General features: G+C 45.2%; 1 protein-coding gene across 1 annotated transcript in view; it reads right to left on the bottom strand.

Moving 5' to 3' along the window:
- Window positions 1-1,523: 1,523 nt before the first annotated feature.
- Window positions 1,524-12,708, bottom strand: part of SH3PXD2B (SH3 and PX domains 2B) — a 215,406-nt gene continuing 204,221 nt past the window's right edge. The window contains exon 13 of the mRNA XM_006864810.1: window positions 1,524-3,060. Coding sequence (XP_006864872.1) covers window positions 1,525-3,060 — 1,536 coding nt within the window. The 3' untranslated portion in view covers window position 1,524. The remainder of the gene's footprint in view (window positions 3,061-12,708) is intronic.

Here is a 12,708-nt window from a genome sequence, read left to right as displayed (position 1 = left end):
GTCTCATGTGGCCTGGTCCACAGGCTGGGAGCCAGAATCCCAGGGTCCTCATTCTAGTTTTGCTATGGCTTGGCTATGCCTAGACATGCCTCAGTTAATCACATCTGTCAAAATGGGCATGAAGGGCTGCCCTGGGTTCCTCTTAGTGAGTAAAAGACACGGCAAGTCATGAAAAAAGACGACAAATACTCTACAAATGCAGGGAGGGACAGGTGTCTGCCTCCAATTGGCACTACAGCTCAGTTTGGTGGAGATGCAGCTGTGTGTACCTGAGCCATTAGGGCTCTGTGAGGCTGGCATAGGAGACCAACTCTGCCCACCTCGTGTGAGAAGATCTATCCCCTAGGAGTCTACCAGCACAGGAAGGAGCAGGGCACAGGGCTGTGCCAACCACCAGGGTTCTGGCAGCTTGGTGGAGCAGTATTCAGAGTCCAGGGTGGTCTTTGGTGGTACACTGCAGCAGGTTGGAGGGGTGGTAGGTGTGGAAGCAGCTGTAAGTGCCCTTCACCAGCACCAGGAAGCACTTAGCCATAGTACTCCTGGTGGTGCCCAGCAGCCTCCATCTTTCCCCTGCCAGGTGGGCTTTTTCCAGGAGGGAAGAGCACAGATATTGAAGTCAGTCAGGGAGGTTCCAATGCTCTTTACTCCTCTTCCCAGCCAGTGTACCCTTAAGCACACTGTGCCTGTGCCCAAGCCTCCTTATCTACAGAATGGATAAAATATTACATGAAACCAAGCACAGTGTTTGTCACCTACTTACTAGCTACTCCACAAAGGGGTGTTCCCAGGGCACAGCTTGCAAATGGTCTGGTCTCCCTTATTCAAACGTTTAGATTCTTGCTCTAGGTAGATGTTAGTGAAACACCCCACATGGGGGCGAGTCTTATTTAAAAGTCCTACGATGGGCCTGGACTTGCAGCAGGAACGTGAGGTGAGTAGCTGCCTCCACTTACACCACTGAGGCCTGGGCAAGAAGACACTTTCTCTGGGATTAGCAAAGATGCTGACTTCTATAGGACAAAGTTCTTTTGTGGTACCAGGCCTTTTGGAAATGGAGTGAATAAAGCCACTGGACTTTGAGAGATATGAAGTTAGAACAAGTCGTCATGGATCAGGTAGGAGATCAGGGAGGGCTGCTCCTTATTTCATCTCATCCAAGCAACCCTCTGTGGAGTATCTCCTGAGGGTGGGCTCTGGTCATGGGAGGGACTTGCAGAGTCATGGCCCCACCACTGGGAGGGAAGGGAAGGCCATGCATGGGCCGGGAGCAGGGGTTCTCTTAAGGCTGGGATGCTGATTTGGATCAAATGCAAGGGGTGGCATCGAGCTTCCAGAGGATGCCCTAAGGTTTCAGGGACTGAGTTTTCACGAAGAATACCTACCATCCCTGTGGGAAGAAGGGATGAAACTCCAGAGTCTATCCTGCGCTTGAAGCTGCATGGAGGATGATAAATTAAGAGGCATCTTAAATATGTGAGTAATGCCAACAGGGGCCAAGAGGGCCTCTGGGCAGTGAGGGGGCAGCTATGGCTTCTTTCTTAGGTAGTTGGAAGGAATCCATCCTTCCCAGGAAGGGCCCCCACTCAGAACTTGGCAATACCACCAGCCGCTGTTATTCTTTTCTCGGACTTCAAACACAGTCCCTTCCTGGAAGCTGCTAGTATCTTCATCACCTTCAAAGTTGGCCACAGCCACATACAAAGAGTCCTTTGGGCCATCGGTGCTGGGGCAGGGAGCTGCAGATGCTTTCTCCCTGCTTTCTCCAATCCTGCCCACCATTCGTGGTCCTGGCAAGCCTTTGCCTCTCAAGTCATCTTGGCCTACTGAGGAGTTGAGGAGAAAAGGCCTGGCTTTTGGAGGGACAAGTAGGGCCCGGCCAGGGGTAGGAATTGCCTTGCCTTCGCTGGCCTCACGCTGTGGTCCTCTGATCTCTGAGAGGGGCCTGGGTGATGAGGAGGCTTTCTTGGGTGGTGGTGGTCTTCGGGGTGGGACCACGGGCCTCTGCTGGGAAGTGTCCTGGAAAGGGATGGGGACACTCTTACACATGGGCTCTGTTGTCTTGGCTGGCCGGGGAGGGGCTCTGGAGGCCATCTCCTTAGGGCTGAGCCCGTCCTGTTTGCTTATTTTCTCCTGGGCACGGCCGGGTCCCTCCCCAGACAGGAAGCTGCGGCTGAAGGCCAGGTCTGTGCCCCCAACAGCTTGGTGGCTCTCCCCATCCAATGAGGTTCTCTCTTGGGACTTGGCAGGCCTGAGCTTACTCCTGAGGTTACAGATGTCCAGTTGGTCTTCACCCTGAGGTGGCTCTGTCTTGGGGGAAGGAGCTGGTTTGGGCCTAACCTGAGGTTTGGATTTTAAGAATGGGTTCTGGGGAACGGCTTCTGGCTTCTCCTCTGGTGGGTCAGCTTTGGCTTTGGAGACGGGCCGGAGGTTGGGTTTCTTCACTTCCTTTGCCAACACCTTGTGACCGCATTCCAGTCCCATTTCATTTTTCAGCTGGAACAACTTACTTTTGTCAGGTTTGGGTTCTGGCTTCCTGCTTTCCCGGGCTGGGGGGGTGTGCTTGGCTGGGATCATGGGCAAGATCATGCCGGGAGGCTTGGGTGAAGAGCCCCGGAGCTGCTCCAACCTCTGCCTCTCTCTCTCCTGCAGCTCCCCTTCGGACTTGATGATGGACTCTTTTCGGGGAGGGAGGCTGGGCTTCTCCTCCACATCAGGGTCTGAGATCTCCTCGTAGCCTGCGGAAATGTCTGCAGTCGCCTTCCTCAGGCCCTCCTTGGCGCCCTTCCAGTCCTTGGACCACGGCATCCCCAAGTCCACACTGCTGTGTGGTGCGTCAGGCAGGGGCCGAGAGGGGCCTGTGGCTTCACAGCCTGTACTGTTCTCTATTGCTGCTGCATCCCCAAGTCGGAGCTGGGTCACCTCGTTGGGCAGGGGAGCCAGAAAGTTGGGTCTTAAGGCGCTGCTCGTTTTCTTGTATTTGTCAATGAAGGTGGCTGGGGCCCATCCTTCCTTATCTTCAATCTGAATGTACCACCAGCCACTCAAGTTCTTCTCGATCACCTGCAAGGGACGACAGTGGGAAGCACTTAGTAAGTGTAGTGCGAGGGACAGTAGACCAGAAAGGCGTGGGGGAACGAACCCAGGTGGGACTAGAGTTCAACATCTATGGAGGACGCTCTGTGGAGATCTCACTATGTATCAGGAGTATCTTGCATGGAGGCAGATTCTTGCCTTATTAATATTTTTAAAAACTTTTTATTGTAAAATGAGTGATGGTTTACAGAGCAAATCATCAGTTTCACATTCAACAAATCATATACTTTGCTTCATTACACGGTTGTAATCCCCTCCATGTACCAACAGTTAACAGCATTTATCTCTATTCACTTTAACCACTGCATTCCTCCCACTACCTTCATTCTTTCCTCTACTAACTTCCCCTTTGTCGTATACCTGTCCTGTCACCCATGTTAACATGTGTCTACCCTGTGGCCCATGAATGATTTTCCTTCAATGTTTTATAGTATACTATTGTGTACATGAGGGACCTGGTGTGGCACTGTGGGCTAATGCGTCAGACCGCAAAGTCATTTCAACTGCAACGTCAGTGGTTCAAGCTCACCAGCTGCTTCTTGGAAACCCTATACAGGGTCGTTATGGGTCGGAATCAACTCGATGGCACTTAACAACAACAACATTGTGTATATGTAGTAAAGTTTGCTTAACCATTCTTCTGTTGGTGGACATTTAGGCTGTCACCATCTTTTTGATATGTCCCTTGTAGACAGCATATTGAAAGACTCTGTTTTCCATTCTGCTGTCTCTGTTTCTCTTTTTTTTTTTTAAATGTGTTATTGTGAACTATGTGATAGTTTACATGGGAGAACATTAGCTTTACATTCATTCTATCGTATATTGTTTCATTGCCATGGTTACAATCCCCTCTATGCATCATCAACCAACCAAAGAGCATACCCTGCAAGCCTGCCCCCTAGTCATCAGCACACAGCCCCTCTCCCTCTCTGGGTCTAAAGTCTCCAGCTGTCTCTGTCTCTTGACTGGTAGTACATTTAACTCATCTATACTCAGTGCAATTAATCAATAGATACCAATGGATTTCTGTCATTTTTCTATGTGGTTTTTGTGTGTGTGCGTGTGTGGTGCTGCTGGATTCTTTGTTCTACATAATTTTCTATGCTGAGTTCATTTTTTTAAAAATGTTTTATTGTGAATTATATGGTAGTTTACGTGGGAGAACATTAGTTTTACATTCACTCTATCGTATATCGTTTCATTGCCATAGTATCAATCCCCTCCATGCATCATCAACCAACCAAAGGGTATACACTGCAAGCCTGCTCCCTACACTATCCCCCCCCCAGTCATCAGCACACAGCCCCTCTCCCTCTCTGGATCTAAAGTTCCCAGCTGCTCCATGTTGTCGTCTCTGCCCCCATCTCAGGCATCGCTGCTTCTCTGGGTAGGGTCCCGCTCTTGGCTCTTCTCCGTTGATGGTCCGAGACTGGAAAGTTAATCACTCCCTTCCTTGCTATAATACGTCTACCTTTACATTTCCAACCCTCACAATCAGTCCTGATAACAATTATTCACAAGAGACCCATCTGTATTTCATTTCATCAGCTCTGCCTAGACAGATTGGATAGTACTAACAGGAGATTCTGCCTTCCTCCATGCCCCCTGGCTCTAGGTTCCCTCTTGAACGCTTGTAAGCCAGTTACTTCTTGCCTTTGTAGCCCCCCACCCCCATTTTGGATAGTCAATGTACAAGTTGCCCATCCCTGTCTACTCTGTGTGTGGAGGGGGTGGGAATGATTCTTGCTGTAAGGATTTGTTCCCTCTTTTGAGTTGCTGCATCCTTAGGTGTAGGTCAAGTTCATCAAATTGTATCAGATTACTCTTTTTTTCCTCTTCTTTCTTCTTCTGGTTGAGCTCTGATCATCCAGTCATTGAAGTCAGTCATTGGGTATTATCTGCAAGTGTGGGTGTTCTTGTGCATATGCCCTCTCTTTTTATCAGCTGGATGCTGAGTTCATTTTGTTTGTGGGTTTTCTTGTCATTTTCATTTCTGCTGTATTGACATTTAATACATATTTCTGATTTTCCTTTTTTTAAAATTTTGATATGCAGGTATATTATCAGCTTTTTGTATGCTTATCTTCTCATCTTTTATGTTAGGGCACTTTTCTTCCAACAACTCTTTGACAATTTTCTCTGCGCTTTTTATTGTCTCTTTCTGTTCTGGAATTCCAAACACATGTACACTGGTCTTCATCATAGTGTCCCATAGAACTCTTCGGCCTTCCTCAGTTTTTCTCATTATTTTTTCTGATTATTCTTCTAGCATACAGATTTGAGAGATTTATCTTTAAGCTCACTAATTCTGGCTTCCATCACTTTGCAGCTACTTCTTTGTCCTTTCAATGTATCATCCATTTCTGAAATCTTAGTATTAATCTTCTGTATTTCTAATTGCAGGCTTTAGATTATCTCAAAATTTACTTTGCTTTCCTTGATCTTTCTATCAATACTTGGAAGGTATCTAATTACCATACTTTTGAATTCTTTTTCAGTTAGTTCCATTATCTTGTCTTCCTCAAAAACATGTTCTGGCTCTGCATCTGGGTCATTTGTTTGAGCCATTCTCTTTTGTTACTTCAAGTGAGCTAAAATTGCCTATTGTCTCTGGGGGGCTCCTGCAATGCAAGGAGCTCACAGGTAGGTTGTGGAGGAGATGTGAGAACAAAGATCTGGCCCTAGATGGAGTTCTTATGGTGTTGGTGTTATCTATGTTTAGGACACTCAATCTGGAAGCAGTTCAAGGGGACCCCTGATGGAGCTGGTTTCAGTGTCCATCAGGACCCCAGGGAAGCTGGGGCAGCATGACTGGTTAAATGCTGGTCTGGTGGCTCTGTGGGTTTTGTAGGTAAGGAGCTGAGCCCACATGAATCTAGGCAACAAAGCTGCACACCAAATGGGCACAGCTGGCCTCCACCTCACACTGACAATGTCTCCGAACTCCTGGACAGCAAGTTCTGTGCTTGAGAAAGATAAGGGTGGGAGTTGGCTATGTTTCTGATCACCAGGGGTGCATGGGGAAAAAGAAGGAATTGTACCTTTTATGTTCTTTCATGAATCTGCACTGACAAGCCTCCCTCCCCTACTAACACTGCTTACAAGATGGTTGAGCCACCTCTGGCCAGCTGTTCACCAGACAGTCTCTCTCTCTTGTCATCTCTGGTCGCTCTCTTCTCCCAGCAAGCATACCATCAACTTCTCTAACCTTTCTATCGAAGTTCAGGGTGCTAGGATTTTCATGTGTGTCTCTTTTGTATCTTTGCTGTGGAGGGATGGTGTAGTCCACCTGCCTAGTCTGCCATCTTGCCAGAAATCTCTCGTCTTAGTTTGGATCCCTCCTGTGATGGTTAATATTATTGCTCAACTTCACTAAGCAATGGTACACAACTGTATGGCTAAACACTAGTCTAGCTGCTGTTATTAAATTAAATAACACTATGATGGCCTTCATCCCTCATACTTTGGACATATTGTCAGGAAGGAGCAGTCGCTAGAGAAGGATGTCATGCTGGATAAGATGGAGGGTCAGAGAAAGAGAGGAAGACCCCCAACGAGATAGATCGGCCAGATGGTATCATTGATGGCGTCAAGTGTGGCAGCGGTAGTGAGGTTGGCCCAGGATCGGACATTGTTTCGTTCTGCTGTGCATGGGGTTGCTATGAGTCAGTTCTGACTTGATGACACCTGACAACAACATGATGGCCTTATGCTGTTTGACTGAATAACATGCCATGACTAAATCAGTTGGCCTTAAGTAAAGCAGGTTGCCCCCCACAATGTGGGTAGGTCTCAGTAATCAATTAAAGCCCTTAAGAGCAAAAAGAAAATTTCCCTAGGGTGTATTCTGCCTCCAGGCTATAAATAAAAGGAGACTTAAAATATGGAATGAAAAGATAACAAATTTTTTGTCTATGAATGTTTTGAAACCCTTTAGTATATATTTCTGAAGAATTCTCATTTTAATTTTTGTGTTGCTGGACTTAAGGATCTTGGACTTCCCAGCCCCTCAGAAATAAATGAGCCAATTCTCTCTCTATATTTAAATATATGTATACACATGTGTTGTTGTTGTGTGCCATCGAATTGGTCCCGACTCATAGTGACATTGTATAGGGTTTCTGAGGAGTGAGTGGTGGGTTTGAACCATCAACCTTCAGTTAGCTGTCCAGTGCTATCCTACAGTGCCACACAAGGACTCCATATGCATGTGGGGGCTTCAAAAAATTAGTAAAAAAGTGAAATTAAAAGGTAACGGAATTTCCCCCCTTGTGTATCTCGCTGGTTCTGTTTCTCTGGAGAACACTGACAGAGAAAACTCCTAAAAGCTGAGCCTAATCTCAGGAAGTACAAATAAAGAAATGGAGAAGGCGAAAAGGGACGGGAAGAAGCCAATAAAGTATGGTTAATGAGCAGGTCACGGTGCTGGGCCACTAGGGATTAATAAGCAAGGGTTCAGAGAAACCCTACAAATCGTGTCTTAGAAACACTTCATAGGAAGCAGGGCAATACTGACTCTCAACCCCCAAAGGTTGGGGGTCACTCCTCCAGCAGTAACTCCCCTCCTCTCTGGAGTATGCCCTCTTTCAGAAAGGAGAGACATGGTAAACTTGTCTTGCCTGTGAAGACTTGATGCAGCTATAGGTTAACTCAGGTGGGGTGGGATGTGGGGCTGGGCACCAGCAGTCCCTACCACAGTACTAAAGAAGTATTAGGCAAAATCCATTGATCAAAATACCCTTGATGGCTGCTGCTTTTCTTAAGCACCACAGGAAATACTGGCTGGTGTTAAGAACAAAACCCACAGATCTTTAAAGCTGGGACTCACATGTGGCTGGATGAGGTACTCTTGCTTAGATACAGGGAACCAAGACTGAGGGAGGTAAAGCAGCTTCTCATCTCACATCTCCATCTCCCTCTGGGGTGTATACTCACTGGATGGAATGGTAGGCAGCGTTCCCCATGTTATTCAAGATTTATATTCCTTTTCTTTTCTGTCCAGTACTGTATGGTTAAATTCATATGAGTTTTGCTTGTGTTGTGGGCTAGGAATCAGGCTGCTAACTGTAAGGTTGGTGGCTTGAACCCACCAGCAGAAAGATGAGGCAGTCTGATCCTGTAAAGATTTATAGCTGTGAAAACCCCTATATTGGGTTGCTATGACTTGATGTATGGGTTAAAGTTGTATATGTTGCAATTCTCTGGGACAGCCTCTGTCCTTATGAGATCTATTACTTACTACTCAAAAGATGGGGATATTATCCCATTTTATAAATGCAGAAACCAAGCCTCAGAAGATCTGAGGATCTCAAAGTCATGTAGCAAGTTGCTATTAAGTGCTGTCGAATTGATTCTGACTCACAGTGACCCTGTATAGTGTTTCCAAGGAGCGGCTGGTAGGTTTGAAACATCAACCTTATGGTTCAAACCAACCTTATGGTCCAGTGTTTTATCCTGTAGCACTACACACACAAAGTGGTGAAAAAAGTCAGTTGCCATCAAGTCAGTTAGTCCTGACTCACTCAAGGCAAGCCCATGTGTATCAGTGCAGAACTGTGCTCTGTTGGACTTTCTATGTCTGATTTTCAGAAGTAGAACACCAGGATTTTCCCCAAGGTGTCTTAAGATGACTCGAACAGCCAACCTTTCAGTTAGCACCTTGGAGGGGATTGTAATCACTGCAATGAAACGAATGACAACAGATGAATGTAAAGCTGATATTCTCCCAGGTACACTATAACTCAATTCACAATAAAAATTTAAAAGGAGAAAAAACCCAGTGAGAACAATGATGCAATCAATGTGAAGTAAGCAACCATTTTCACTTAACTTCTCAAGGGGGCTTCAAAAAGTTTAGGGAAAAATTCTATTATCTTTTAATTTCATTTTTCATGAACTTCCCTTGGACCTGTAAAAAATTACTGAAAGCATGTGTGCTTTGTTGTGTATGTTTTCACCAAAACCCAAAAATAAACAAAGAAAGAAAGGGGGAAAAAGGTACAGGCAGGAACGAGAAGAAAAAGAAAAGAGCATGGGCTTTTAAACATGAGACCCAGGTTCCAATCTTAGCTCTATTACTTACAAGTTATGTAATTCACCTAACTTCTCTGCTTCAGGTATCTCATCTGTGAAATGGGCTGACGCTACTGATCTCTTGAGACTTCTGTGAAGATTAGCTCTCAAGTATGTAGGGTACCTGGCACTGCACAAGTACCTATATCACCATTAGTGTCAACATCACCAGTAAAATATATCTGACAACAAAAGGGCTCTTCTTGGTAGTTTCAGCACTAGAATGTTGTGGTTCTATGAATCAGTTTTGTAGGGTAGTTTGATGTTAAAATTTAAATGAACCAGAAAGCAAAATTGGAGAAGAGAACAGAAAATATAATATTTATCTTACAAATACTTGGTTAAGCCAAAAACATTGTTATCAGTTGCTGTTGCATGAGTTCCAACTCATGTGCTCTCACATACGACAGAATGAAATACTGCCTTTTTCTGAACCATCCTCAAGAACATCAAGTTCATTACTCTGTCCACTGTACATTTTGAGACCTTCCAACTAGGAAGCTCATCTACCAGCACTATATTGGACAACATTCTGTTGTGATCTATAGTTTTCCTTGGAAGTAGGTTACCAGGCATTTCTTCCTAATGTGTCCTAGTCTGGAAGCTCAGCTGAAACCTATTCACCATGGATGGCCCTGCTGGTATATGGAATACAAATGGCATAGCTTCTAGCATCACTGCTGTTGTTGTATGCTGTTGAGTTGGTTCCGACTCATAGTGACACTGCATAGGGAGGGATTCTGAGACTGTAAATCTTTACAGAAGCAGAAAGCCCCATCTTTCTCCTATAGAGCTGCTAGTGGATTCAAACTGCTGACCTTGTGGTTAGCAGCCCAATTTGTAATCCACTATGCTACCAGGGCTCCTGTCCAGCAGCACAGCAACAACACACAGGTCATCACAGAACGATCAACATCAGCAACAACTATGTCCCCCAAGTCATCACTGGCAGAACCTAAGCTAACATCATGGAATAATAAAGCAGAGAAGTGTTTTGAGCATGTGTCCTACCAGTACTTCCTGGAAAAGATGTTAGGAAGATAGCTGGAAACAGAAAGGAGAAATGGCTGAGTAGGAATTAGGGCCTGAGGGGGACACTCCGTACCACCTGCAGGAAACCTGGGGATCCAGGAGGTGTGTCTATTACACAGCAATGCCACCAGCTGTTGCGTCAGTGAATTCTCCATGATGCTCACCCTGAACTACCCTTGGCAGATTAATAAACATTCTGAGCTAGGGAGTAAGGGTACTTATCAGCAAACATTCAGTTTTATCAGCATGTTCAAGCAATGGTGAATATTTATACAAAATGCTGGAAACTCACCGTCAAACGCTGATTCTTAAAGAGGAGGTTTTATAGTATTTCTATGAAATAAACCCTATTTTCTTTCCTATGAAAGAAACCCCTTAACAGTATGCAAGTTGGACTTTTTGGTTTCAAGATAGGAATTAGAACAAGCAGTAGTTTGCTCTTTACTCAGCAAACCCAGGGAAAGAAATACACAAATAAAAGACTAAGAAGGGGAGAAGTTCGTGGACCAGAACTTGTGAGCAATCGATGATGGACAGAAGCCACAGAAGGAGGTTAGGGGCCCTGCACTGCTGCTGTAAAAGACAGCAGAACTGGGGCCTGCCTGGGAAGAGGGAGGCTCAGGGCAACTGTCAAAGGGTTAACTGGAATGCTACAGCAGAAGTAACCACAGCTGGCTGATACTTCTCTAGGCTCTTTATTCCATTCTTGTAGGGCAAGCAGGAGTTAAAGAGTTTCCATCCGCTTATAGATGGAAACTGTGGATGTGGAAGCTTGGGTCAGAGAGACACAATACTGCTCAGTGGTTCAGAAGTCCTCAATTTGGTACTGAAACCGGTGGAAGATGACTAACCTCTTGTGTACGCCCACCAATGGGCTGATCGACAGTTGCTTCTTTTTACACAACTGAAGTCCTGGTGTGGTGTTGTGGGATAGAGCACTGGACTGCAAAGTTGGTTTGAACCACAAGGTTGGCAGTTCAAATTCACCATCCACTCTTTGGAAACCCTATACAGGGTCACTATGAGTTAGAACTGACTTGACGACACTTCGCAATAATAACAGCAAAATTAAGTACTAATGTTGTTGTTGTTATGTGCCGTGGAGTCGGTTCCACTCATAAGGACCCTGCACAGGGTTTCTGAGGCTGTAAATATTTACGGAAGCAGAAAGTCTCATCTTTCTCCCACGGAACAGCTGGTAGTTTTGAACAGCTGACCCTGAGGTTGGCAGCCTGATTTGTAACCACTATGCGCAACTATCAACATTCATGGAAGCAGCAGTCAAGAAATCAAATGACGTATTGCATTAGGCAAATCTGCTGCACAAGACCTATTTAAAGTGTTGAAGAGCACAGATGTCAGCTTGAAGACTAAGGTGTGCCTGACCCAAGCCATGGTATTTCCAGTAACCTCGTAAGCATGCAAAAGCTGGGCAGTGAATAAGGAATATTGTAGAAGAATTGATGCATCTGAATTATGGTGTTGGAGGAGAATATTGAAAGTGCCATGGGCTGCCAAAAGAACCAATAGATCCGTGTTGGAAGAAGTGTAGCCAGAGTGCTCCTTGGAGGCCAGGATGGCCAAACTTCATCTCTCATACTTCAGACATATTGTCAGGAGGGACCAGTCACTGGAGAAGGATATCATGTTTAGTAGGGTGGAGGGTCAGAGAAAAAGAGGAAGACCCCCAGTGAGAGGGATTGGCCAAGTGGCAGCATTGATGGACTCAAGTGTGGCAACAACTGTGAGGCTGGCCCATGATCGGACAGTGTTTCATGCTGTTGCGCAAAGGGTAGCTACGAGTTGGCACCAACTAGATTGCACCTAACAACAACGTACTAACATGAAAAGAACTGAAACGACCAATTCCACTAAAAAGAATTTGCAACTGAGAAAAGAAATAATGAGCAATAATTCAATTAAATGTATTGTATATCCTTAGAGAAATACAGAACAGTGTCAAATGCATGAAAGGACAGACTATCATGAAACAAGAGCAGGTAGCTATGGAAAAAGAATCAACACAAACCCTTAGAAATAAAATGATTACTTTTGGAATAAAACAACCAACAGGCCAAATTTCTAAGTTTAAACAGAATGTTCCAAGAATGCAACACAAAGAATAAAAAACTTTACAAGACATGGATAACAGAATCATAAGTCCCCATATCTGTTTAATAACAGATCCAGAAGGAAAAAAATAAGAGTGAAGAGGGTCAATATTTAAAGAAGCAAAGAATTTTCTAAAAAGACCTGAAGAAAAGGCCCATGACATGCTGAGCAAGACAAAAAGAAATAAAGAAGCTTACCCCTAGACACAAGGAGCTCTGGTAGCATAGTGGTTACAAGTTGGGCTGCGAACCTCAAGGTCAGCAGTTCGAAACTACCAGCTGTTCCATGAGAGAAAGATGAGACTTTCTGCTCCTGTAAAGATTTACAGCCTCGGAAACCCTATGCAGGGTCGCTATGAGTTGGTACAGACTCCACGGAACACTACCACCACCACCACCA

The sequence above is a fragment of the Chrysochloris asiatica genome, unplaced genomic scaffold (assembly GCF_000296735.1).
Source record: "Chrysochloris asiatica unplaced genomic scaffold, ChrAsi1.0 scaffold00071, whole genome shotgun sequence".
NCBI classification, from domain to species: Eukaryota; Metazoa; Chordata; class Mammalia; order Afrosoricida; family Chrysochloridae; genus Chrysochloris; species Chrysochloris asiatica.
Note: the sequence above shows the minus strand (reverse complement) of the source record. Positions and strands in the feature narration are given on the sequence as shown.